The 27,176-nt window shown below is 39.6% G+C and overlaps 1 protein-coding gene across 1 annotated transcript; it reads left to right on the top strand.

Moving 5' to 3' along the window:
* The first annotated feature begins 720 nt into the window (after window positions 1-720).
* Window positions 721-25,224, top strand: LOC126095025 (uncharacterized). Its single transcript, XM_049909687.1, has 3 exons — window positions 721-1,041; window positions 2,298-3,055; window positions 25,140-25,224. The coding sequence occupies exons 1-3, from the start codon at window positions 982-984 to the stop codon at window positions 25,222-25,224; spliced, it is 903 nt and encodes a 300-aa protein (XP_049765644.1). The 5' UTR covers window positions 721-981.
* Window positions 25,225-27,176: the final 1,952 nt, after the last annotated feature.

Raw genomic sequence — 27,176 nt, 5'->3', positions numbered from 1 at the left:
TAATTGTCGCTGTTGACAACGTTTTCGACATATTAATAACAAACGCACAAACAAAAGCACTATCTGCGAACGAATATGCACTAGAAAGGTTTGAATCCAGCCGCGAGGTAGCAATCGAATGACGTTATTCGATTGTGGAGAAGGCAAAATGGCGCAATAAAGTAGAAACAAGTTCAACTTTTTGTGGCGTGACAAAAGTTGCGCTTCTTAAATGGCGCCACCGAAAACTAGGACTTCACACATGCAACTAGAAGGCAACTGCAGTTCGCCATTAGCAGTGGCGATACTTTTGTTGCCTGTGTGAACCCGTAGATTGTGGTACAACCTAATTTTTTGTAGCACAAAGAAAAGTTGCGTCTCGTAAGTTGCGCCACTAAAAACTTAGAGTTGACAAATGCAACTGCAGTATGCTGCAAAATCACTCTAGTTTTGCCACAGTCTAAGGTGCGTTTACACTGCGATTTGTATCGGCACATGTATGAGATACATGTATATGCGACTTTGCGACATGTATCGCGACTTGTACGAGTTGACAAGTATCAATTTCATACATGTATGAGCGTGCGTTTATACTGATTTGTATCACTGTGCGATGGCTTCCGACGACGATTTGGAAGATTTCAAATTTTTATGTGCTGGTACACTTGCTCTTTTGGAAGATGATAGGAAGAAAAGGCGGAGGAAGCGTAGATGGTGGCAGAGAGAGTTTCTTCGCAAACGCGCTACTCACGGAGCTTACGCAATGCTCGTTCAGGAATTAACGCTAGAGGATGGCGCATATTTTAGAAATTATGTTAGGATGAGTATGGAGGATTTCAGCGGTTTGTTATCTCTTGTTGCTCCTCTTGTGTCCAAAACCAACACAAACTTTCGGGAAGCGATTCCACCAGAGGATCAGTTGGCAGTAACACTCCGTTTTTTGGCCACAGGGGATTCCTTTTCGACGTTAATGTATCGGCATAGAATATCAAAAAGTGCCATATGCAACATTATTCTTCGTGTTTGCGAGGCCATTGTGCAAGTTTATCCCAAGAAGTGAAGGTAAAAGTTTTATATATACATCTCAGAGTATGTAATACATTATATAATTTTTTCATGCATCTGGCACGTATATCAGTTTTTTGCTATTATTCCGGCGGCCTCACGTGATAATGTTGACAACGGATGCTAATACCGACAATCGTGTGTGAGACGTTGTCATTAGCAATCGCGCGACAATGCAAATGTTTTGTCATGAAATCTTCGTTTTACGAGGGCAATTACTTTTAACGAGTGGACGAGGGTACATACAAGTAACTGTCAACCAGGAACAGCAGCACAAATTTTCTACCGCGCCGTTGATGTTGCCAACATTACCACGTGAGGATGCTGGAATAGGAACTAAAATTTTAACGGCACATACATTTTGCAGCATAAATTTCTCAAATTTTGCTGAAATGGGTTAGCATTTAGTTCTTTGGATCGATTGACATGCTTCACTCAGTAATACAATATCACAATTTCTGAGGACACTTTCTTCACAGTAAAGATATCCAACAACATTAATTTGTATTTAGTTTTATTAAGTAGTACTTGACAGCACATTACATGCATATTTCAACATTTATACATGTTTTTAAAGAATCCATAAATTATGATGCATTTGCATCTATTAGTTCATCGTTTGCCTCCTGCAAACATCTGTATATTCCGTTCTCAAGTGTTGCCATAATTCTAGTATGGCCATTTTCATACAGAAATCTGAGCTTATTGGCGACCAGGTCACCCAAGTGGGTAAACTGGTCCCTTTTTCTGCCTGCTAAATTGTCGCCAACTTTTCTTAAGGTCTGTAAAAGACCTTCTCGGTCTTCATCCAGGTCTCTCCTGGCTCTCTTCAGTGCACTTGATCTACCACTTCCACTCGGACTTGGAGTGGTACAGGGTGACACGGTTGCACATCCACTTTCATGTGGAGGCACAGAAATGACTGGAGTGGTTTCCACTTCCACAATGTCTTGTGGGGGCGTGGCAAATGTCACCTCCTCCATTTCTGTTACATCGAAAGGGAAACTAATGCTTCCTTCTCCTCTACCATCTCCTTCTGTGGCTGGGGCTTCCATGACCTTTAAAATACATAACACATTTCTGTGAGCTATATGTTATATATTATACATATATTATATGTTATACATACATTATATGTTATACATACATTATATGTTATACATACATTATAATCAAAGTATCTTAATGTATTTAGAATTTTTTTGAGTGTCCATGCGTAAATTAAATTAAAAGAGTAACAATTTTCTTTCCAGCTTCCTGCTACTGCAGAGGAATGGCTGAAAATTGCCAAAGAATATGAAGAAAAATGGAATTTCCCCAGGTGTTTGGGAGCTATAGATGGGAGGCACATTGACATTGTGGCACCACCCAACAGTGGAACAGTTTATTTTAATTATAAAGAGCGCTTCAGCATTGTTTTGCTAGCAATTGCTGATGCTAATTATAGAATAATTTACGCTGATGTTGGCACGCAGGGGAGGATTTCAGATGGTGGTGTCCTTAAAGACACCACATTTTACAAAATGTTAGAAACCAAAACTCTAAATATACCACCATCAACTCCTCTTCTTGGTAGGAGCAAGCCTGTTCCATATGTTTTCGTTGCTGACGAAGCCTTTGGCCTAGAGGAAAATATTGTGAAACCATTTCCAGGTCTGCATGAAAAAAATAGTTGGCAACGTATTTTTAACTATAGAGCATGCAGGGCAAGAAGAGTAATAGAAAATGTATTTGGGATTATAAGTGCTGTTTACAGAGTGCTGAGGAAGCAAATGCTTCTCAGTCCGGAAAAGGCTACAGTGGTGGCACTAGCCTGTGTTTATTTACATAATTTTCTTCAAAACAGAAAATCTCAAAGTTATTGTCCAGCAGGAACATACGACAGAGAGGGAGATGATGGCAACGTAATACCTGGGTCCTGGAGAGACACCCCTACTGTGCTGGAGTCACTGCCAAGAACTGGCCGAAGAACTTCATTGCTGAATGACAACAGAAGATGGTGGTGGTGGTGGTTAGTGTTTAACGTCCTGTCGACAACGAGGTCATTAGAGACGGAGCGCAAGCTCGGGTTAGGGAAGGATTGGGAAGGAAATCGGCCGTGCCCTTTCAAAGGAACCATCCCGGCATTTGCCTGAAACGATTTAGGGAAATCACGGAAAACCTAAATCAGGATGGCCGGAGACGGGATTGAACCGTCGTCCTCCCGAATGCGAGTCCAGTGTGCTAACCACTGCGCCACCTCGCTCGGTGACAACAGAAGAGAATATGCTGAATACTTCTGCAGTAGTCAGGGCTCCATCCCATGGCAGTATGGAAAATAAGTTCCACATCATTGTTAAATGATGACATAAAGTAATATGCTCTATTCTTCTGCAGTATTCAGGACTTCAAACCATAGCAGTATGGAGAATCATGTTTTTTCAGTGAAATTGTAAATATTCACATTATGTAAAGCATTAGCATGAAAAAATGTTGCCAAATATATGATTAATAAAATAATATAACAAATTTACTTACTGGTACTACTTCATGTGTGCTCCTATGAGAGAGTGGTTTGTAATTGTCTCTTATGAACTGCATACTTTCAAAAACATACCATGAAGAGTGGTACACATTGCTTGTAGCACTTCCAGTTCCTTTGCTGCTCTTCCTTTTCGCTAACTCGCGACTATATTGGCTTTTTAAATTATGCCACTTGTCCTCACATTCCTTCCTTGACATGTTAAATGCCTTGGCAATTTCCTCCCACTCGTCAACAAAAAGGAAAGAACTCATTGAGAGAACGCAGACTTACACAGGCCGTCACTCATAAGAGATTTCAGGAGAAAAGTCTCTAGTGTTACAGCAGATATTTGAAATTTAGTTCATGTGTTGTGTAGCTCGGGTTAGTCCATATAAATAGAGCTCATTTCGTCTTTCATGCAACGCCCAGTGTCAGCAGAAAGTGTAGGTTTGTTTCCCATTACAAACAAAATTATTTTTAAAGCGGAATCTTATGTGCTCATTCGAAAGAGCGGTTCCACATTAGTCTAGTGCAAATTATTTTGTTTGTAATGGGAAACAAACTAATGCTTTCCGTTGATGCTGGTGTCACATGAAAGATGTGTTGAGCAGCATTTCCTTGGGTTGCCTCCATCTACACATTGCAAAAATGAAACTGCAAATATTTGCTGGAATGCCAGAGAAAGTTCTCCGATTAAAAACAGTGTAAGACATGGAGGTAGTCTTTCGCCCCTACTGTTCAATCTATACATCGAATAATTAATTATTTATGGAAATAAAAGAAAAATTCAAGAGTGACATTGCAATTCAAGGTGAAAATATATTAGTCGTACATTTCATTGATGGCATACCTATCGTCAGTAAAAGTAAAGATGAATTACAAGATCTGCTGAATGGAGTGAACAGTCTTATGATTATATATGGATTGAGAGTAAACGAAAGTAATGGAAAGTAACAGAAATGAGAGTAGTGAGAAACTTAATATCACATGTGATGATCATGAAGTTATGGAATTCTGCTATCTAGGCAGCAAAATAACCCATGATGGATGGAGCAAGGAGGACAAAAAAAGCAGACTAGCAAAGGTAAAAGGCTGACCAAGAAAAGTCTTCTAATATCAAACATAAGCCTGAATTTGACGAAGAAATCTCTGAAAATGTACATTTGAAACTAAGCATTTTATGGTCATGAAATATGGACTGTGGCAAAATCAGAACAGAAAATGATTGAAGCATTTGGGTTATGGTGCTACAAAAAGAATGTTGACATTTCGTGAGCTGATAAGGTACAGAATGAGGAGTCCCTCTGCAGAATCAGTGATGAAAGGAATATATAGAAAACACTGACAAGAAGTTGGAATAGGATGATGGGTAATAATACATCCATGCTACTTGAGAAGTGGTTCCCAACCTAGAGGTAATTTACCCCCATGGGTAAAATGAAATTTTCTGAGGGATTAAAACAAAAGGGTCTGATTGTGATTCAGTGATTAAACTAAATTATTTTTATAGGATCTTTACTACTATCACAATTTTGTAAGATTAATATTGAATACATAAGATATCAATAATTATTTTTTTCTCAATTACTAGGGTTTACGGAGATCACAGGTTTCACACATAGTCCATCCACTACACACATGCTTTGTGCCACACACTGATCGTGGTAAAAGTGAGACAGACATGTAACCAATGCTAAATATCTCATGAAAACGTCTTCTCCAAGTTGTAGATAGCTTCTGCAATAGACCAGAAATTACTCCGTTACTCACTTCAAAATAGATAAATAAACTAATTGACAGTTGGACAACAATATGCAGTGTGTCCCAGGAGGAATGGTCAATTTCAGGGATACGCATGCAACAATCATTTGAAGCAAAAAAAGTCTAGTAAACATAGGCTATAAATGCATCCTTAAGAACTGTCAGCACTTCTTCATCTTCGACACTGTGATACACATCTCTTCTACTGCAAGCTCTTCACATATTTTGCGAAGAGGTAGTATGGATCAAAATGAGAAAAAAAGTCAAGTAAACATGGGCTGTAAACTGCATACCTAATGGCTATGAGCACTGGTTCATCTTTACTGGTGTCAAACACACTCTTCTATTACTGATCAAGTGCCCATAGAGCTTCAAGTTATGCATTCCAGAGCCCTGTGTACTAAACAAGTTTTTCTTGTTTTGCTTGATGCTGTCTCCTCCCAAAATATGGAAAGCAAGGAGCCTGTAGTAGAAGATATTTGCTTCACAGTATCGAAGATGAAGAAGTGCTCGTTGCTCTTAAGGTATGTATGTTAGAGTCTATGTTTACTAGACTTTTCTGCTTCAAATTATCATTCTTGTCACATACCTGAATATTGGCCATTCCTCCTGGGACACCCTGTATAAGGGCTACTAAAGTGCTGTACACAGTATTATTATTATTAGAGTGGTCACACATAAAGTAGTAATAGCCTGAAGTCTTCCAATTTCCCAGTTCAGAATTAAGGAATCCAGCAACCAAATGATTTACAAACAGTAAGTGTAGTGCATACAGTTTAACTTGGCACATTTTAAATGTGAAGCAAGTGCCACTAGAGAAAGCAATAGCACAGGGAAAGCATGTTTTCTAACAAGTGCCTAACCTCACTTTACCAATTAGCTTTCTTATCTGAGAAAGAGGAGCAGATAGTAGTCACATTGCGCTTCACCATTCTCTCTCTCTCTCTCTCTCTCTCTCTCTCTCTCCCTAGCTCTCGCTCTACCCAAACACAACACATGACACGTGGAAAAGAACTGTGGGATTCCGAGATTTATAGATGTGAAAGTAGTTTTTTGACTATGTAGCGATGAAAGTAAAAACAAGTAATTGCAGCGCCCAGGACTGAATAACAATATTCTTGTTAAAACAAGTAACTGAATCGATCTGCAGCATGATTTATGATGTGCACTTACTGAAAGCAACTCAAATATAAAAATGTTTATTAAACATAAGCATTATCAGTTGTCTCATTGACTCATTAGTTTGTGACTGTAAAACACTCGCAAAACTATAATTCATCTTTTGCTGTTTTTAAAGTAAAAGTTTCCATAGGAAGTTCTTTTTCAGTCTTAAGTTTAGTTAGGTGCTAAATTTGGTGACAGTGGGGAGACTGGTTGTAGGGGGCAGGTGGGGAGGGCGGAGTACTATTTAATATCTGGTTGCACTCAGGGGTAATGCTCGAAGAAAGGTTTGGAACCAGTCTATTGGAGTGAGCAGTAGAGGGTAAAGACTGTAGAGGAAGACAGAGATTGGAATACATCCAGCAAATAATTGAGGATGTAAGCTGCAAATGCTACCCTGAGGTAAAAAGGTTGGCACAGAAGAGGAACTCTTCGTGTGCCCCACGAAAACAGCCAGAAGACGGATATCGGAAAAAAACTAAATAAAGTTATCTTTTTCCTGACATATATAGTTTTTTAAAAGTTTTTAAGTTAAAATACATACTCACCTACCTGTTATTTAGAGATGAGATCTAAAGGTATTAAACTAGAATTTATTGCATATGAATTTAATAGTAGGTTTTAATGTTATGAAAAGGAAAGTTGGTAGTCATCATATAGCAGAAATGATGAGTCACAGATAAGCACAACAAAAAGGCTGTCACAAATAAGCTTTCAGCCAGCAAGGCTTTCGTCAAAAATAAATGACAGACACATGTACACACACTCATGCAAATGCAACTCACACACATGTGTGTGAAATTCATGCTGTGACATGAGAATTAAATTTCATTGTGAACCCTGCAAGGGCAGGTGTGACAAACTTTTTGGAGAAAAAGGTACGGAGAAATCTAAAAAATTAGAGAATTGTGCTAACAATTACTAGTTAGCAAAAACTCTTGTCGAGTTAAAAAGTGAACTAGCAATCAAATAGCTCAGCAATAAATACAAAGCTAGACACAGTCCTCAATTCAAATGCAAGATCAGAAAAATATTAATTGCAGTCATCTAAGTGGTTTGTAAAATGAAGTGAAAAAAAGTCTGAAAACAATGTGGAGTGTGTGGAAAATGATTTTGTGAAACGAAAAGCAGAAATTCATAAGCAAGACCATGACATCAACTTACACTATAAAAGCCTAAACAGTAAACAAAAGAAGTGTTGTAAATCAGAGCTTTCAAGACATCAACAAACTGAGGACAACAATTCCTTATTTATTGCAAGCAATTTTCCCAAACTTTTAACTGATAGCCTACAACAAAAAACTTCTAATCTTAGATTACAGTTCTTAAATTAATAACACACTTTTTCTTTGGTAAAGTGTGTTATCATTTATCTTTGTCTTTTGTTCTAATCTATTGTCTAGGGACTTCCTTGTTTGTTACATACATCTAATTATAATGCAATAAAAGTATACTAAAGTGATCAATAAAATAAGACCTGAAAGTGCAACAAATTTAGATTCCACCTTTCAAATATGCTCTACAGCTCCAGTGTCTACACCAGCTATGGAGAATATACGAGGACACCCATTCTTTGTGCAGATACTTCAGGGTAACCTCTTCCACAGTGAAAAGATAAACATTTTTGGGCCACCTGAACAACAAAGAACAGAACTGAAACATGAATGTGTTGTGCTAAAGCATTGTTTTATCAAGAATACAAATGCCAAACAAAGATAAGAACAACATTCACATCAAATGGACCTATTCAGCGATGTCTCACCCAAAACTCTTAGTGTTACTCATCACCAGCATTCAGTTCAGATGACAAAAGTATGACAGTGCAAGGAACACATATGGATATTTACATGTTGGTTCCACTCCAGTCGAATCCATTCATTACACAATACGCAGTCCAGACGGCTGGGCCTCACAAGATGCATTCAACATTTGCTTCCACACCATGAATGTGCCACAAGCTTGGACTGAAAATGCCATCACAGTGCAATCTGAACTTGAATGTATTTCCATTATAACCTGCTGATAATACTTAAATTACTGGCTTTTCAGCCAGAATATACTGTACTGTGGCTTCAAATACCTGAATTTAATTTAGAAAGCCATAGCATTATAGAAGACACACCTAAGTTTGTGGCCTTATTGAATACAATTGCAAACTATGCTCACGTAATCAGTGATATCATTCATGCTCCTCCAACCATTGGAGAATTCAACACCAGAAAATCTTAATTACTTCAAGGGCATGGTAAGACAGAATTGGTACGAAAAAAACTTTCACAACTGTGGCAGCACATATGAGAGGCTCTCTCTCCAAGTATCATGCTGTACAACACTCTTTGGTCAGCCGAGGGAATATGATTCGAAGGAGATTAATTTGTGTATGAATGCAGAGTCTCGCGGCGATGACATTGAATAAAATGTTCTCGGGTTTCCAACCGCGTCAATTGGTTAAAACTACACGAGCTTTCGGCCAAGCACTCCTTGGCCATTGTCAAGTGTTATGACTGCCAGTGGGATGTTGGTGTGCCCTTATATACACTAGCTGCCGGCTGTGATGACACTGGTGCCCGTGATATTGCCATATATGGGCATGTTTTGAGTCGGCGTTCGCCGTGCCCTCTTCAACCGCGCGATCGCTGGATCCCACGCAGTGCTGAGCTGTAAGCCACCGTCTCTATTCAGGGTGTTTGTGGTAATTTTTATTTTAATAGCTTCCTGTATTAAACTGTCCCAGAAGCCATTAGTGCGAGCCACGACAGAGGTATCGTCAAACTTTATGTGGTGACTGTTTTCTAATGCATGCTCAGCTAACGCAGATTTCTCTGGATAGCGTAGGCGATAATACCTCTCATGTTCTTTCCTGCGTTGTTCCACAGTGCGCACTGTTTGTCCGATGTACTTCTGGCCACACTCACAAGGTATTTCGTAAACTCCAGGTGTTCTGAGACCTACAGTGTCTTTAACTGGTCTCAGTAATTGACGGATTTTCGTTGGAGGCCTGAAGATCAATTTGATCTTGTGTCTTTTCAACAGGTGGCTTATTTTTCCTGACACAGACCACAGAATGGCAGCAAAGCAAGTTTCTTTTCCTGCTCTTCCTCACTGGTCTTATTCTGATATTTCCCAGAAATCACTTCTTTCACTTGATGGGCGCTGTAGCCGTTATTCCTGAAAACCTTGCGTAGGTGGCTCAGTTCGTGGGGCAGGTTGTCGTCGTCTGATATTACTCTCGCACGATGCACCAATGTTTGAAATACTGTGCGCTTCTGTGCTGGATGATGATGGCTGGTAGCGTGCAGGTACAGGTCTGTGTTGGTGGGTTTTCTGTAGACGCTGTGGCCAAGGCACCCATTTCGTTTATGGTGGACAAGGACGTCGAGGAAGTTCAATGCATTATCTTTTTCCACCTCCATGGTGAACTGGATATTACTGTTGATGCCATTGAGGTGTTCCAAAAACTCGTCTAATTTCTCGCGTCCGTGTGGCCAAATGACGAACGTGTCATCAACGTATCGAAAGATAGGCTTCAATGGCGCAGTATCTATGGCAATATCCTCAAAATTCTCCATGAAGAGGTTTGCAACAGCTGGAGCCAACGGGCTACCCATTGCTACGCCGTCTGTCTGATCGTAATACTGGCCGTTGTACACGAAGTAGGATGATGTAAGAGTGTGCCTAAATAGTTCGACCACGTCACTTACAAAGTACTGGGAAATTAGATCCAGAGAATCTTTGATAGGCACATTTGAAAACAGCGCCACTACATCAAAACTGACCATAATATCGTCCTCACTAAGGCGTAGACGGTTGATTCTGCTGATAAATTCTGCTGAGTTTTTTATATGATGTTCGCAGTGTCCCACATGTGGAGCGAGGAGCTTGGCCAAGTACTTCGCCAGCTTGTATGTTGGAGAACCTATTGTGGACACAATAAGGCGAAACGGCGTCCCGTCCTTGTGTGCAGTTTTTATCACCCTTTTTGTGCAATGGAATTACTACTGTCTTCTTTAGACATTCTGGAAAAATACCACTGTCAAATATCCAGTTTATGAGTGTGCAGAGAGGGAATGATATCAAGTCGATTATTTTTTTAATCACAAAATTTGAGAGGCCATAAATATCTTCTGATCTGGAGTCACTTAACTTTGCCACTGATTTAATTACATCACTTATTTCCACATGTCCTCAATTACAGGTTGGCACAGTATCAGCAAAGTTTTGTAAAAACTGGTTTATATAAGTAGAGTGTGTATTTGATTTTGAACTCTTCTTATGAGGAGATGAGGGATTAGGGTTTGCTACATTGATAAAAAAGAGGTTAAATTCATCTGGGGTGACATTAACATCAGTTGTAACTTTTACACTATGACTACCTGTACCTAATTCTGCTTTAATGACCCTCCACGCAGCCTTACACTTATTATTGGAGTTTTTAATGAAGATATCATTTGCTCTACATTTTGCTAATCTGACTTGTGATCTATAGTGTCTCTTGAGGCTAACATACGTTGCATTGTCAACACTACCATTTTTTACTTATCATAGCATATCAAAACCATTAATCTTAGCTTCTGTAAATATGGTGTGAACCACCTATGTGGAGTAGTTCTACCATGCTTTCTTCCCATAGTTTTGTTTTGTTTGGTAACCATTGGACAGGAGGTATTGAAAATTTCAGATAGAGTACTAACAAACCTGCTACAAGCCTCCTCAACATTGTTGGAAGCATATATTATATTATTCCAGCTTAGTACCTTCAGCTTATCCCTGAAGCTATTTAACCTTTTATCATTTAATAACCTGACATACCGGGTTGGTTCACAAGCCCCTTTTGTTTCATTAATTGTTAGTTTTACCCATATACCTTTGTCATCTGTCAGATGGTTGACATTAAGGAGTCCCAATTCAAAATCATCTTTATGTATATTTGTGATAAAATTGTCGAGACAAGAAAGTTGTCTTGTGGGGCTATAATTTGCACAGAAGAGATTATGGGATCTTAGCATGTTAAGCAAACTAGTATTTTTGTGTGTATTTTTCCTTACACCAAAATCTAAATCTCCTAAAATTACTGTCTTGTGTTTGGTATATTTTTCTGTATGGTGAATAAGTTTATCTAAACACTCTACAAATTGATCGGCATCACTATCAGGAGAATGGTATATTGAAATAACTGTGAGTTTTAATGTTGGTAGTAGCATGACAGCCTCTTCAAAAATGCCTTTAACACATATGTCCCTAACATCAAGCACAGTAACTTGTAATTTATTTAAAAACATGGTGGTACATACAGTTTTATCTCTTCTTCTCTTAACCAGTGTTTATTAATACATAATACTATTCTATTGTTTCCATTCAATACAACACCAAGTTCATCAGCTTTATATTTCAGAGATCTAATATTTATGTGCATGAATAATATTGATTTTTCACAGCAAGAGGGAAGATGCATGGTGTCTTGGGCCCAACTGGATGCACACATGGTGGTTTGCCTTTCACTGGTCCTCATGCTTGGTGTGGTGATGGTGTTTTGTTTTGGTAGCGGCTGGACTTCCTTGTGGCAGGCCATAAAAAATCATTACTCTCTGTGGTATTTTTTGGTTCTATTTGAGGCTCGGGTGACAGACTTTTTTATTTCACTTCCTGCATAATTTATCTGGCATGGGGGATTTGATATAGGCCTACTTGATAACACATTAGTGTGGGATGGCTGATTTGATGCAATAGATAACACTTCACTATGGGATGGCGATGATACAATACTTACTGAGGTTTCTGTCTTCTTATCTGCTAATCGAGGTGACATTTTTGTTGTCTGTTTCTCAAGGTTCTTGTTTGTCTCACATGTTACATAGTTTATGTGGGCAGGCTGAGTGGAGGCACTTGATAACATTTTGGCATAGGATGGAGGTGGCGATACAATACTCACTGTGGTTTCCTTCCTCTTTTCTACCAGTGACTGCAGTGGAACTGCTACAGTTGTTGTTGACACCATTTCTGCTTGTGCTGCTGTTGTTATTGGTCTTGTTGCTTGAGCTGGTTCAGATGTTGCTGGCTTTGCTGGTGCTGCAGTCGTTACTGAATTTGATCGTGATGCTGTAGCAATTTGTGGTTCTGCAGCTGCTTTAGTTGTTGTCTCCAAGACAGATTCACTTCCTGCATGGTTGCTTTCTGTAATCTATTGGTAGTTCATTACATTGGCTGGTACTGATTCATTGATACTCTGTTTTTTTATATGTTTCTAATGTTTTGTAAATTGCTTTGCACAGAGATGACTTGCCTCTCCTATTCAGATGCATGCCATGTTTTGTAAAGCTGAATCTATCCAGGAAATCGACTGACAGAAATCTTATGTTAGAGTACACTTAACACACTGTTTGTATCTGTTTATTTGCTTGCTTAATTTCTGTGTTCACACATGAAGCAGATATGAGGTCATGCCTATGAGGTATACCAATAACAGTTACTTTTTGTTTTCTATCGAACTGAGGGCACTTTTGAGACTGATAATAGCGTTAGCTAACTTGTTACAATACACATCATTTGCTCCTCCAATTAATACAACATGACAATCTTTGTTGTCTTGTTTGTCCAGTAAGACGTCCCTAATAATTTCCCGCATTGGTGCTCCTGGTTTCACATGACTGCATACTTTCAGATCGTAATGGTTTCGTAGTACTTCCACCAGTCCGCGTCCGTGGCTCTCTGAGTAGATATTTAACTCAGTGAGATTTCCTGAAGATTTCTTATTTATTCTTGGAGACAAATATTTCTGTAGTTTGTTCATTTCTAAAAGATTTTTTCAGTGGGCTGAGCCAACAGTGCTCTTCATCCCTCCCTCCCCCTTTCGTCCAAAATCTATTAATGTTCATTTTATACTATAATAAATGAATCCAGCAATTCATGTACTATTAAATCTTAAAATATGTCCTTACTCATGCACTATCAAATGACTAACTATGCACAATTAAAGGAAGAACATGCAATGTGAGAATTCAGTTTTTGTTGTGCTGCATTTTATTTTATTTTACAACAATGTACAACAACCAATTTTTCCAAATTCTCCACCACCTTTGGGTACCTCTAAGTGTTAAGCTGCTGCACTAACAATCCCTGGATTCAGGAGGCAAGGTGGTTTGAATCCACCAGTAACCTTGAAGATAATTTTCAGTGGCTTCCTGTTTTCAGTTTAGGCAAATGCTGAGAGTGTTCCCTTACTATATCCCACAGCCAGTTCCTTCCAAACACCTTTCTCTCCTGACAGATTCCAATTCCCTTAAAGATTCAGTCCCTCTGCTTAAAGTAAAAGAACTGCATTAAAATGAGCTAAGCATCTCTTCAGAGACTCCTGGCACTAAAAGCCATTTGATAAATAAATAATAATCCAAATGCTCCTCATTTACGTTTGTGTATTTGTCTGCCGAGACATTATTTAATGCAGGAAATGATCTTTCTTACATTGCAAGAAGTGGCAGATGCGTACTTAAATGAGGAAATTGGGGAAAGTGCAAGGTTGAACAATTCCAGATCCTTTGAATTTTTGGCACCAAAAATTATTCCACCTTCCCTGTCAAGATTTCTTTATTCCAAAATCCCTGACAGTAACTGTTGTGTCGGCAGATTAGCCAACACAACGCACTAATTTAGAGAGGAGGCCGAAATGCACGCGTCAACTCACGCCGGCTTGCGTTAAGTCTGAAACATGATACGTAATGAATGCTATAACGAAAAGTACGTAGCTGCTGGAATACTTAACTTTAATCCATCATTTGTATACAGCATTCTTGATGATACAAGTGAGACTCTCTCTAGAAATGGTTAATGGCGCCTTGCTAGGTCGTAGCCATGGACTTAGCTGAAGGCTATTCTAACTATCTCTCGGCAATTGAGAGAAAGGCTTCGTCAGTGTAGTCACTAGCAAAGTCGTCGTACAACTGGGGCGAGTGCTAGTAAGTCTCTCAAGACCTGCCGTGTGGTGGCGCTCGGTCTGCAATCACTGACAGTGGCGACACGCGGGTCCAACATGTACTAATGGACCGCAGCCGATTTAAAGCTACCACCTAGCAAGTGTGGTGTCTGGCAGTGACACCACAGTAACAATCGCAGTGTCCCAAAAAATTAGCGCTTGTGCATTCCTGGCCATTTCCTCAGCTCATATCCAGACTGAAAGAGGAAGATTGTAAAATGATCTTGGATGGTGAAGGGAGATTGGAGCATGACTGCTTCTAAGTGGTTTGCCAACAAACAGCACACCCAAGTAACAAGATTATACAGGGTGTTCATTTTAAATGAAGATATTGAAATAGCTCAAAAACTACGCACTGGATCAAAAATATGTTATAATTCCAATTTGTTTGTCTCAGAGGGGGATATCCAATGATACCACACTCGATCCTCATCGCACCCCATGTGTGGATGGCAGGGGGAATCTTTGAAATTTTCAATGGGAACCCTCATTTTTTTAACGAAGATTAAGATTCTATATCAAAATCTACATAGTTTTGTCTGAAGCATTTTCTTTGTTTCACCACAGATGGCACTGTAATAGGAGGAATAGAAATGGGCGTACAGTCATAATTTACCACATACTACTTGATGGCCCTTGAATACCCGATGGCTTGTGCAACCCCACCTCCATGCTGCGAGGGTAGAAGAGGGCAGCATTTCATAACTTCTAGTTGGAAACGCCCTTCACAATGTTGTATTCCTCCAACATATCGAACAGGGCACTACTCAATGTGCCACTGTGGCCACGTCTCGAGATGAACGCTGCTCAACTATTTTAATTAGAGTAGTGTTCAATCACAATATTGCCAACTTCTGCTTTTTAACTGACCATTCACAGGACGGAAGCATATCTGCAGGAATGTGACCACAGGTATTTTTGATGCAGTCAACCATATCTTTACAGCCTTAATAGTACACCACATCTTTTAAATATCCACACTATCCCCACAGAAAGAAATCTGGCGACATCAAATCCAGAGACCTAGTGGACCAATTAATAGGAGGGCTACCTCTGCTGATCCACTGACCAGTGTAAACAAGGTCTAACACCTCCCATGCTTTAGTTGCATAATGCACTGGGCAACCGTCATTCTGAAACCACATACATTATCGAACATCCAGGGTAACATCCTGCAATAGCGCAAGTAGTTTCTATTCCAAAAACAATTGATATTTGTGTCCATTCAGTTTGTCTTGAATAAAATATGGACCAATGAATTTGTTCCCTATGATGTCACGCCATATATTAACCGACCAAGGACATTGATGGTCAACTTGTAACCAGTGGGGTTTGTCTATGCTCCAAGAAAGCAGGCTATGTCTGATAATGCTACCATGCTTCATGAATGTAGGCTCATCAAAAAATAGTACCACAGCAAAGAATGTTGGGTTCATTTACATTTGTTGACATGTCTATCAACAAAGTACTACCCAGTTATGGAAGTCGGCACCATGAAGTTCTTGACGCAGTGACATGGGGTATGAATGATACTTATGATGATGCAGTATTGTGACAATATTACATATGGACAAACTGGAATCATGGGGTATTTCCAATATGCTTATCCATGGGTTGCCACTAATATAGCTATTTCACTAGCTTCTCCCATAAGAAGTTTGCTTTTGTTTCCTTTTGCCGGTCTCTACACTGCCAACAGACATAAAAGTATTCACAACTTTATAAAAGAATGAACGAGAGCAAGCTTTCTCTGGAAAACACTTGACATACAAGGCAACAGCATTTTCAACATTTCTCCTACGTCCTCTGTAAATCAGGATCATTTCAATTTTTTCTTTTGTGGTTGCAACATTCATCGTCCACTTCCATGTCTGTTCTCCAAATGATAGGCAGGTATGCAGGCAATAAACACTATGCAAGTACTATAATATTTAGAGCTGCTATCTGTTCTATGTCTGCACAATATGTGAGCTCCAGTCACAGTGTACTGCCTGTTATGATACGTCATAATTTGCTACACGGCCACGGGGCTGCATTGAATAGTCCCCTGTTTGATATGTTGGAGGAATGTAATGTTACAAATGGGGTTTCCAATTACAAGTTATGAAATAGTGGCCTGTTCTACCCTCATAGCATGGAGATGAAGTCCCATGTGCCATTGGATATTCAAGGGCCCCTGAGTAGCATGTCATAAATTACAATTCTGTATCCATTTCTACTCTTCTGATTACAGCCACATTTGTGGCAAAATAAAGAAAATGATTCAGACAGAACATATGTATATTTTGCCATAGAATTGTAATCTGCAATAAAAATGGGGTTCCTTTTGAAAATTTCAAAGTTCCCTTCTGTCAGCCACCTATGGGGTGTGGTGGCATGTCATGTCAGATGTTCTCATCCAAGAGAAAAAAAATTTGAATTATAATTTTTTTTATCTGATTTGTAGTTTTCAAGATATTTCAATGTCTCCAGTTAAAATGAACACCCTGTGTCTCCGCTTGGTGAAAACTTCTGAGATCAAATTCAAATAAAATGGTTTACTGTTCTTTATGGAAAATTTCAGAATAAATGAAAAATGTAAGTCTTTGTATGATCCTCTTTAACTAATCAGAACCTCCCTTTGACAAAATACTGACTTCATCCCTGGGTGCAGGTGTAATCTCTATTCAGTTATTGTAAAACCTGAATTATTTTTTGCTTTCAGATATCTGGCTTCTCTTGTGGAACATTTTTAATACCAGTATATCACAAAAACTTATCCTATATTGCTTGTATAAACTGCATACTAAATCACGATTGACAGGACAAGTAAATAAATACAAATACAAAGCACAATAATAAAATAAACACTAAGAAGCCACAAAAGAATGAAATACACAGCTGTAAACTGGGGATGTGGCAAAACCAGGTTGGCTTCTGATGTTAGTAGACAACGAAACTGCCCCCCCTCCCTTTCCCTCCCCCACCCATCAATGTCAAAACTTCCATACCATGACCTTGGTAGCATGTTCTGTCCCATCCTGTTCAGTTCCTTTGGCAGCCTGTGTGAATGCCACCATTTGAAATTCATTGTGGAAAGTTTTGACACTGCATGCCACTCTTTTCTATTCCTTCAAATATCAACCAACCCTTAAGCAGTGAATGAAATAAATAAAATTTCAGTTTCTTGCATTCCACTTAGCAGGTAACAACTGAAGAAGAGTTTATTTTTGTCCATCGATTGTATTTGAAAATGATTTAGTTTAAAAGGTGTACAACTTTGCTTCTGCCATATTTTCCCCAACATTTGAGGCTTTAATGAAACAAACTGGTTACACATGTATTTTCCATCGCTGGCCACTACTTTCTCCCATCTTTTGGGCAGTGTACAAATCCCACGTCGAAAAAATTGCTCATCTATTGAAGCGATCCACGAATCGATCCAATTTGTGACTTCTTCATGAGATCAGAAGTGTTGGTCAGCCAGGCCATGTGCCATTGATGTAAACAGGTGATAGTCAGAGGGAGCAATGTCTGGAGAATACAATGGGTGAGGTAGGACTTCCCATTTTAATGTTTCCAAGTACGCTTTGAACTCTTTTGCAACGTGGGGTCGAGTGTTGTCATGCTGCAAAATCACTTTATCGTGCCTCTCACTGTGCTGTGGCTGTTTGTCTTTTAATGCTCTGCTCAAATGCATTAATTGCATTCAATAACAAGCCCCTGTGATTGTTTCACTTGATTTTAACACCTCATAGTGCATGACGCCGAGCTGGTCCCACCAAATGCAGACATGATCTTGGAGTCATGAATATTCGCTTTGGCCGTCAACGTGGAAGCATGTCCGGGATATCCCCAAGATTTTTTGCGTTTAGGGTTATCATAATGAACCCATTTTTCATCCCCGGTCACAATGCGATGCAGAAATCCCTTCCGTTTTTGCCTTTGAAGCCACTGTTCACAAACGCCATTCAATGTCTCTTGGTTTCAGCTCACATGGGACCGAAGTTTTCTGAATCATACCCATAGCCTTGAGAAGTTTTTAAATGGCTTTCTGTGTCACTCCCACTAATCGTGCCAATTCGTCTTGAGTTTGACGCGAGTCTTCACTCAGCAATTTCTCCAATTCTGCATCTTCGAAAATATTCTCTCTTCCACCACTATTCCAGTCTACAACGTTAAAATCACCATTCTTGAAGCATTGAAACCACTCATGACACATTCTTTTACTAATAGCGTCCTTACCATATGTGCTTGAGAGCATTCGATGAGACTGAGCCACTGTTTTCTTCATATTGAAACAAAACAGTAACACCTCCCACAAATGGCAAGAATTAGGCTCATCAATCAAGAACAACTTTATGATGCAGACACAAATCGACTAATGTTTGAACAAGGTTATGTGACCAAGGTCCAAGCTAACTGCCTGACATCTGTGATCTGTTTCTTTTAACCATTACTTACCATTGTTGCCACTTATCGGCAAATGGTGGAAGCAATTTGTACACCTTGTAGTTTTGTCTGGATATCACATTTTACAATGATATTAGGTATGTCATATTGTATGTTTTATACAGAATGAACACAATTTCTTATACATTTATCACCAATACACAAAGATAAAAAATTTGAGTAATTATACAGTAATGATACCAGATAACAATAGTAACCAGCTTTTGTAGAAACAGTAAAACCACACAGAATAAAATTATTAATAATCCACAGCAGTGATAAATATTAGTAGCCTGCATTAATTTAGGCAATAATCTTGCAAACATAGAGAAAGTCAACAAAGCTATATACTTACGCTATATTGCAGAAAATACTAATACCTTTATGAATACTGAAAAGTTTTAAAGATAGGCACAACAAAAAGACTGTCAAACAAAGATTTTGACCATACAGACCTTCATCAGAAATAGACAACACACACACATACACAAATGCAACTCACACGCACATGACCGCCGTCTCTTGTTGCCGACGGCAGACCGCGAGCAGCAGTGCATGATGGGAGAAGCAAACTGCGTGGTGGGGCAAGTAGGAGTCAGGCTGGGAGGGGGAGAGATAGCAGGGTGGGGTGGGGGACAGTAAAGGGCTGCTTGTGGGAGCACACAGGGACAAGACGATGTGGGGATAGGGTAGGACAGCTAGGTGTGATCAGGAGGTTAAACAGATGGCACGGAGGACAGGGGGCAGCAGAAAAGGAGAGAAGTAAAAAGACTATGGGTTCTTTGGTGGAGTAGAGGGCTATGTGGTGCTGGAATGGGAACAGGGAAGGAGATAGGAGGGTAAAGGATAATGACTAATGAAGGTTGAGGTGAAAAGGGTTACGGGAATGTAAGATATCTTGTAGGGAGAGTTCCCAAGTGTGCAATTCTGAAAAGCTGGTGTTGGTGGGAAGGATCCAGATGGCACAGGCTGAAGCAGTCATTAAAATGAAGAATGTCATTTCGCATAATGTGCTCAGCAACTGAGTGGACTAGCTGTTTCTAGGCCACAGTTTGTCGGTGGCCATTCATGTAGACAGGCAGCTTGTTAATTGTCATGCCCACATAGAATGCAGCATAGTGGTTGCAGCTTAGTTTGTAGATCACGTGACTGGTTTCACAGGTTGCTGTCACGTGATCTACTAGCTAAGCTGTGCTGTGCTGCATTCCACATCAGCTTAATGACCAATAGGCTGCCAGTTCGCATGAATGGCCACCGACAAACTGTGGCCAAGAAACAGATGGACCAACCAGCTTCTGAGTGCGCTGCTCAGCAAGACATTTTCTTCATTTCAATGATTGCTTCACAGCTTGTGCTATCTGGATCTTTCCTATAAACATCAGCTTTTCTGAATTGTGCAGGTGAGAACTCTCCCTACAATATATCCTACATTCACGTAACCCTTCTGGCCTCAACCTTCGTTAGTCATTATCCTTTACCCACCTGTCCCCCTCCCTGTTCCCATTCCCACCACACAGCCCTCTATTCCACCAATGCAGCCACGGTCTTTTTATTTCTCTCCTATTCCATTGCCGTACCCCATCACCCCTGCCCACCATCTATACTTGTGACTGCACCTAGCTGCCCTACTCTTTCTCCACTTCGTCCCTGTATGTTTCCACAAGCACCACTTTACTGTCCCCCACCTCATCCTGCTATTCCTCCCCCTCTCTACTCCAGCCTCCTCCTTACCTGCACCACCTAGTTTGCTTCGCCCATCATGGGCTGCTGCTTTTGTGGAACCACCACTAGCTTGCACCTTGCCTTAATGACAAATTGGGTCCATGGTTTCACAGGGCCTGCACCACACTTGATCTTTACCATCAGCTCTTAACAATGGACATTGGGACTTGTCTCACCAAGCCACAATTTTATTTGTCTAGGATCCAACTGATATGGTCACGAGCCCAGGAGAGGCACTGCATGTGATGTCGTGCTGTTAGCAAAAGCACTTTCATTCATCCTCTGCTGCCATAGCCCATTAATACCAAATGTCGCTGCACTATCCCAACAGATATGTTCATTGTACATCCCACATTGACTTCTGTGGTTGTTCCGTGCAGTGTTGCTTGTTAGCACTGACAACCCTATTCAAACACCACTGCTCTTGGTCATTAAGTGAAGGCCATCGGCCACTACGCTGTCCATAAGCCAGAGGTAATGACCAAACTTTGGTGTTCTGAGCACACTCTTGACACTGAATCTCTGAATACTGAATTCCCCAATGATTTCTGAAACAGAATATCTCATGCGTCTAGCTCCAACTACCATTCTGTATTCAAATTTTGTTAAATCCTGTGGTGTGGCCATAATCATTTCATAAACTTTTCATATCACTCACTGGAGTACAAATGACACCTCCACAAATGCACTGCTCTTTTCTACTTTGTTTATGTGATACTACAGCCATCTGTATATGTGCATATCGCTATCCGACGACTTTTGTCACCTCAGTGACTATGCATTATTTTTTTAATGTCATGAATACGAAATATGTGAGCTGTCAACTGTTGCAGATAAATCCTGGACAGAAATCTGTGAAATTTGGACATTTGGATGCAATCAAAGCTAAAAGCAAATACATGGGACTCGTATGTCCTCTTAGCTTCTTCTGTAAACTTGTATACATTTATTTCTTTGGCCCTCCACATATGAACCATTAGCTCTCCAGTGACACATCACCTTCGACCAACATTAAGGCAAGGGTTTCTCGTTTTCACCTCCAACTCTTCAAGTAAAATTAATAGCTGATTATAATCTGGAAATGTTTTTCCTTAAACAACTTATACATGGCTAGAATATTAACTCTAGAATCTAAATATTTTATATCCTTACTAGCATAATGGCTTTCTTTAAGTGGAAAACTTTCAATTTGTTGCCAGGTAGCTTCTCTTGTTTCTGCTGGAAGGGTTCACTTAACATGCTTACCACTATTTTCCATTGGACTTTTCTCTAAAACCTTCAGTTCCACTATTTTTTAACTCTCTTTACTGTGATGGGATATAAGACATAAAATGAAGACAAACCTCAATTCGCTGGTCACCAAATAAGATGAGATACTTCAATGAGTGACTGTTCTTCCATGCAACATCCTCCTTGCTGTTTTACAATATGAACATCAATCAATGATTGGTGGAATAAGTGTTGCTGATCTTTAGTTTCTAGGTCATGTAATTTTATCCAAATATCTACCTGATTCTCTTCATGTATGTTTCCAAAAGGATTCTTTCTCTTGCATCTAAAATAAAAAGAGATTGATATTCTTATTCCATAAATAATTATTATTTCATCACATTAGATTCTAATGGAGGACTCTATCTAACCTGTTGAGTGTGACAAAATTTCTGATCAAAATTCATTTTAATAATATCATTGTTACATAATTAAATAAATAAGCAACTGTTTATAGATAATGAATGCTAATCACCTTCTTCTTAATTTCATGTATTAGGCAAACTGCCCTTATGGTACTCCATGACTTGTATGGCCTTCCTAAATTTCTTCTCCAGTACATTTATAACAGATAGCCTTTACCAGGAATCTTCCTCCACCCACACAGTCTACATGTTCCTTCCATTTTCTCCTGTTTTCCTTTATTTTCTTGTTTAGATTATATATTCCTAAATCTTCCCTTATATCCACATTTCTTTTTTGATGTTCCCTTGTACAACATTCCACTTCTCTTACGTATCTCATTTCTTGCAGCTGTATTCTACTTTCTTGGAATCTTGTTGTTGCCCTTGCTTCACTTTCATAAGTAACGGTTGACAAAGCTATTGCTTCATTTGCTAATTAATTTCCATATATAACAATAAATATTAAAGGCATTTCACCTGCACTGTTCTCCAATGTTTTTGGCTCTCTATAATCAATACACTCTTTTCCTTTAACTTCAGATGTTTAATTCTGTTCCTAGTCCACATGTTTTTATTTTCTTTCCATTTGCTTCCAGTATTTAGTTCTTCTTTTATCATGTTTTGTTTGTTATATTATCCACACAATGTACGAGGGCTGTTCAACAAAGAATGATCATAATTTTTTTTGACAACATACCTTTACTCATCCTCATAATTTTGATGGTCCTTCTCAAAGTAGTCTCCCATGAATGTGATGCACTTGTCCCAGCATTTCTGCCAGTCTTCAAATACATGCTGGAAACCATTTTTTGAGAGGTCCTTCAAAATCACCTATCCAGCCTTCACCACTGCTTCTGATGATTGATAATGCCTCCCACAAGGGTGTTTCTTCATGTTAGAAAAAAGTCACATGGGGCTAACTCCGGACTAGGAAGAGTGAAGGATGCACTTCATGCTGAATTTTGCTAGATATTTAGCAACAACATTGGTAATATGCGGCCGTACATTATCGCAGTACAGCATTCAGCCTGATTCATGGAAATGTGGTCTTTTGTGTCTGATATGGACTTGCAATGTTTCCACGACATCCCTGTAGTATTGTCCAGTTACTGATGTGTGTGCAGGTACAACTGCTGATAAACCATTCCATGAATATCAAAGAATGATTTGACTATAACTTTCCCAGTAGAAAGCAACCACTTTTGCTTTCTTGGAGGTTGGTGGTGAAGGAGATTTCCACACTGAGCTTTGCTGTTTGCTCTCAGGATCAAAATGATGTAGCCACGTTTCATCAGCAATGATTACATTGAAAGAAATTCCGGATCTTCCTCTAACGTCAACTTTAACTGCATGCAGACCTGCATGCGAATGTTCTTTTGTTCAGGAATCAACAGTCTTGGAACCCATAGCGCACAAACACATGTCGTGTAATTTTTCTGTCACCAACCTGCGGGTGGCACCCAATGAAATGTTCAGTATTTCATTAAGTGATCTTAAGGTACTTTGTCAATTCTCTCTCACAATGACAGCACCAGTGTTGATCTTTTCTTCTGTAAGAGCAATAACTGGAGCACTGGCTCCACCTTCCTTTGAAATTGATTGTCTCCCCTCTTTAAACATTTAAAACACCTTCAAGCTGTACTGTAGGGAAGAACAGACCCTCCATAGGCCTCCTGTAAAATTGTATAGGCCTCAGCTGAAGATTTGTTGAGACGAAAGAAGAATTTCAAAGCTGCATATTCCCGCGTGTTACCTCCATTGCAGCGGTAGGCAATACTGAACATGTCTGACCTTGCCTGCTCCTCACAGGCGGAAACCAGGAGTCCCAACAATGAAACTACTACAGCGTGTTTGTTGCACATTCAGCTAACAACATATCATAAGATGAAATTTTAGCGCAAGAAATTACAGCCATAAAAAAAAATCATGATAATTCTTTATTGAGCAGCCCTCATAGTGTATATAGCAAGAAACACTGTAAGTATAACTTGGTCCACATCAGACAAACCATGATAATATGTTTGAAAAAGTACCATAACAAAAGCAGTTCTGGCAACATAAAAATGTTAGAAGAGCTTCAGTCACTGACTGAAGATCTTACTACACATGACATGATTTCTGTAGCATCCGACTAAGTGCCTTCTAGCATTAAAAAAATGCAAGTACCCTTCAGCAGTACAAAAATGTGCTTAATTCCATTTTGGATATTTTCTGACTGAGGCCCTTCTAGTATGTGGTGATTTGTTCATATGAAATACATAGAAACTGTTAATCTCATACAGCATGGTTTTTTCTTTCCAAGTACCAAAAAATGTTAAAAAATAAAGTTAATTTTTCTCCTGCATGGATCCGACTGTTAAAAGGGATTATAAAATGAAAATTGCTTCATCAATTGACATTCTTTTTTATACACAGTGTAGGGTTTTTTTAGAATTGGAATCAGTTTTTGGTTTCATATATCTGGCCTCTCTTGAGGAAGGACATTCCTTGGAAAAATAATTATAGACATGGAACATTTCAAGTATGTCCAAAAAAAAAAGCAAAATAATAAAATAAAGACTGATAAGAAGTAGATGGGTGAAATCAAATACTATTGACATTTGTAAGCGTGGGCAAAATAACTTCCTATATTACCAGATCACAGCACAGTCCTTTCCCCCTCCCATAGTCCACAACCAATGTCAACAACAAAACTTTCGTTCTGAAAATCAATCTCACTCCATTCTGTTTAACGAACCGTGGAAATGCCGCTATCTGAATTGCATTGTGGAATGTTTTGACACTTCATTCTGTCATAAATTGACCTTTATTGGAAGTAGGTACAGGCATGGCCAATCTATATGAAGGGTCACAAGATTGATGCATGTTGCTGTTACAGGCTTGATGCCAGCAGCTTATCTTTTGACACAGGACTGTGTAAAGTGAGTAATAAGCACAATGATCCAGATCAACCAGATTTGTAGGGCATTAGAGTGTGGAAGTCCACAAGATCCAAGGTCCCTTGCCACTGCATGATAAGTTCACAGTCTGGTAGGCAAAGGGCAAAATATAACGTGACGGAACTTGTGGGTGAATTCCCATACAGCGTCGACACAGACGGAAAATGCGAAACCTAAGACAAAATCCACAGGAAAAAAAGTCTTGAACAAGAGGAGTACACAGGAACGACAACTGCAAGAACTTTGGACACAAGGAACATTCAGTGCAAATCATGTATACAGCTCTACCAGAGGAAGATGACAACCAGTCAATGCCTATAATCAACCAACTAAATCAGAAGTGAACACTAATAAGAAACATTCTCAAGTGCCATCAATAGCCATTCAAAATGTTGGGAACCATATGGAGGTCAACCAGGAACTCAAAACAATCATAAAAATATGTTTAAGAGCAACATATTGAGATGCAATATTATTCAGATGTAGCTTTATTCACATACACACCATCAGCAGATATGTAAATGATGACAGCTGTAATTCTTTGTTTCAGGCAGAACAAAGTGCATCAGGTTGCTTGTGTTTAGGGTCTTTAGCAGCCTGGTAGGGTGTATAAGAGATACGAACAGCATCAGATACTGAGTGATCACTGTGAAGAACATGGATATGAAATGTACTCGTGTGAGACAGCATTATCAGCACCTGACAGAGCTTGGAAGGGACCTCATTGTGGGTCTCCGTTTGGGTGGCTCATCAGATCATGCAATATCCATATTTGTGAGTCATTCAGATGTGACAGTGGTCCGATGTTGGACTGCACGGGAACATGAGGACAGGTGTATTCATTGTCAAGTTTATGGTTGAGTACATCTGACCACCACAAGGGAGGATAACCACATTGTGCATCAAGAACATCACGACCCCTTCACAATTTACCTGCCATCCAATTACAAATAATGAACTCCTAGTAACATTCTGTATCATCCTGCACCACTGGTCAGAGATTAGCAGCAGCCGGGCTTGGGAATTGCCATCCCATACATAGGCTGCCATTACCACCACAACAAAAATGGCGGCTTTTGAAATGGTGCCATCATTGTGAAGCATGGATTGCTGATGAATGGCATCGCAATGAATTGTAGTCTGACTACTCCTGACGACTACTGTCAGCAAGTACATCAGCATCCTGGGGAGAGATCCTATTCCTCCAACGTTTTGGAGAGGCACCACCGTGCTGCTCCTGAGGTAAAGATGTGTTGTGCCATAGGATACGACTTCAGGTGACTGCTCATAATGATTGAGGGATCTGCAGTGGCACAACAATATGGATGGACATCCTACATCCTCATATGTTACTTCTCATGTGATAGTATTGTGGTTCCATTTCTCAACAGGACAGTGCGCATCCATACATGGCACATGTGTCTATGAACTGTCTTCATGATGCTAAGGTACTCCCAGGGTCAGCTAGATCCCTAGATCTGTCCCCAGTATAATGTGTGGCATCAGCCTGGACAGCAATTCCAACCAAGTGCCAGTATCCAAGACATCAAGAACCAGTTACAGCAGTTGTCAGTCAGCTGGCCAGCCCCAGGAGAGGATATAACAGCTTTCAGCCACCATTTCAGCTGAATCAGTGGGTGCATCCAGGCCAGAGTGGACAAACATCAGATTGATAAATGGGCTCATACTGTAAAGTTCTTTGTAAATCTGACTCAATTTTGTAATCACTGAAATAACATCACATACACTCTCAAAGCGTGAAGTTTCATTTTGTTTCCTCCTCCCTTTCTAGATGTTTCACTTTTTTTACTAGGTAATGTAAATACTTATTTGACACACTATAAGAACAGAGGACAGCTATCAAATTTTGCATCGGTGGAAACATATCCTTCTACACCTACCAAGACCCATTGTCATGTGTGCTGAAATGATTATGAAGAACAAAATCCCAGAAGAGGACGTTATGAAGTACTCCA

The sequence above is a fragment of the Schistocerca cancellata genome, chromosome 8 (assembly GCF_023864275.1).
Source record: "Schistocerca cancellata isolate TAMUIC-IGC-003103 chromosome 8, iqSchCanc2.1, whole genome shotgun sequence".
In the NCBI taxonomy this organism is placed as follows: domain Eukaryota; kingdom Metazoa; phylum Arthropoda; class Insecta; order Orthoptera; family Acrididae; genus Schistocerca; species Schistocerca cancellata.
Note: the sequence above shows the minus strand (reverse complement) of the source record. Positions and strands in the feature narration are given on the sequence as shown.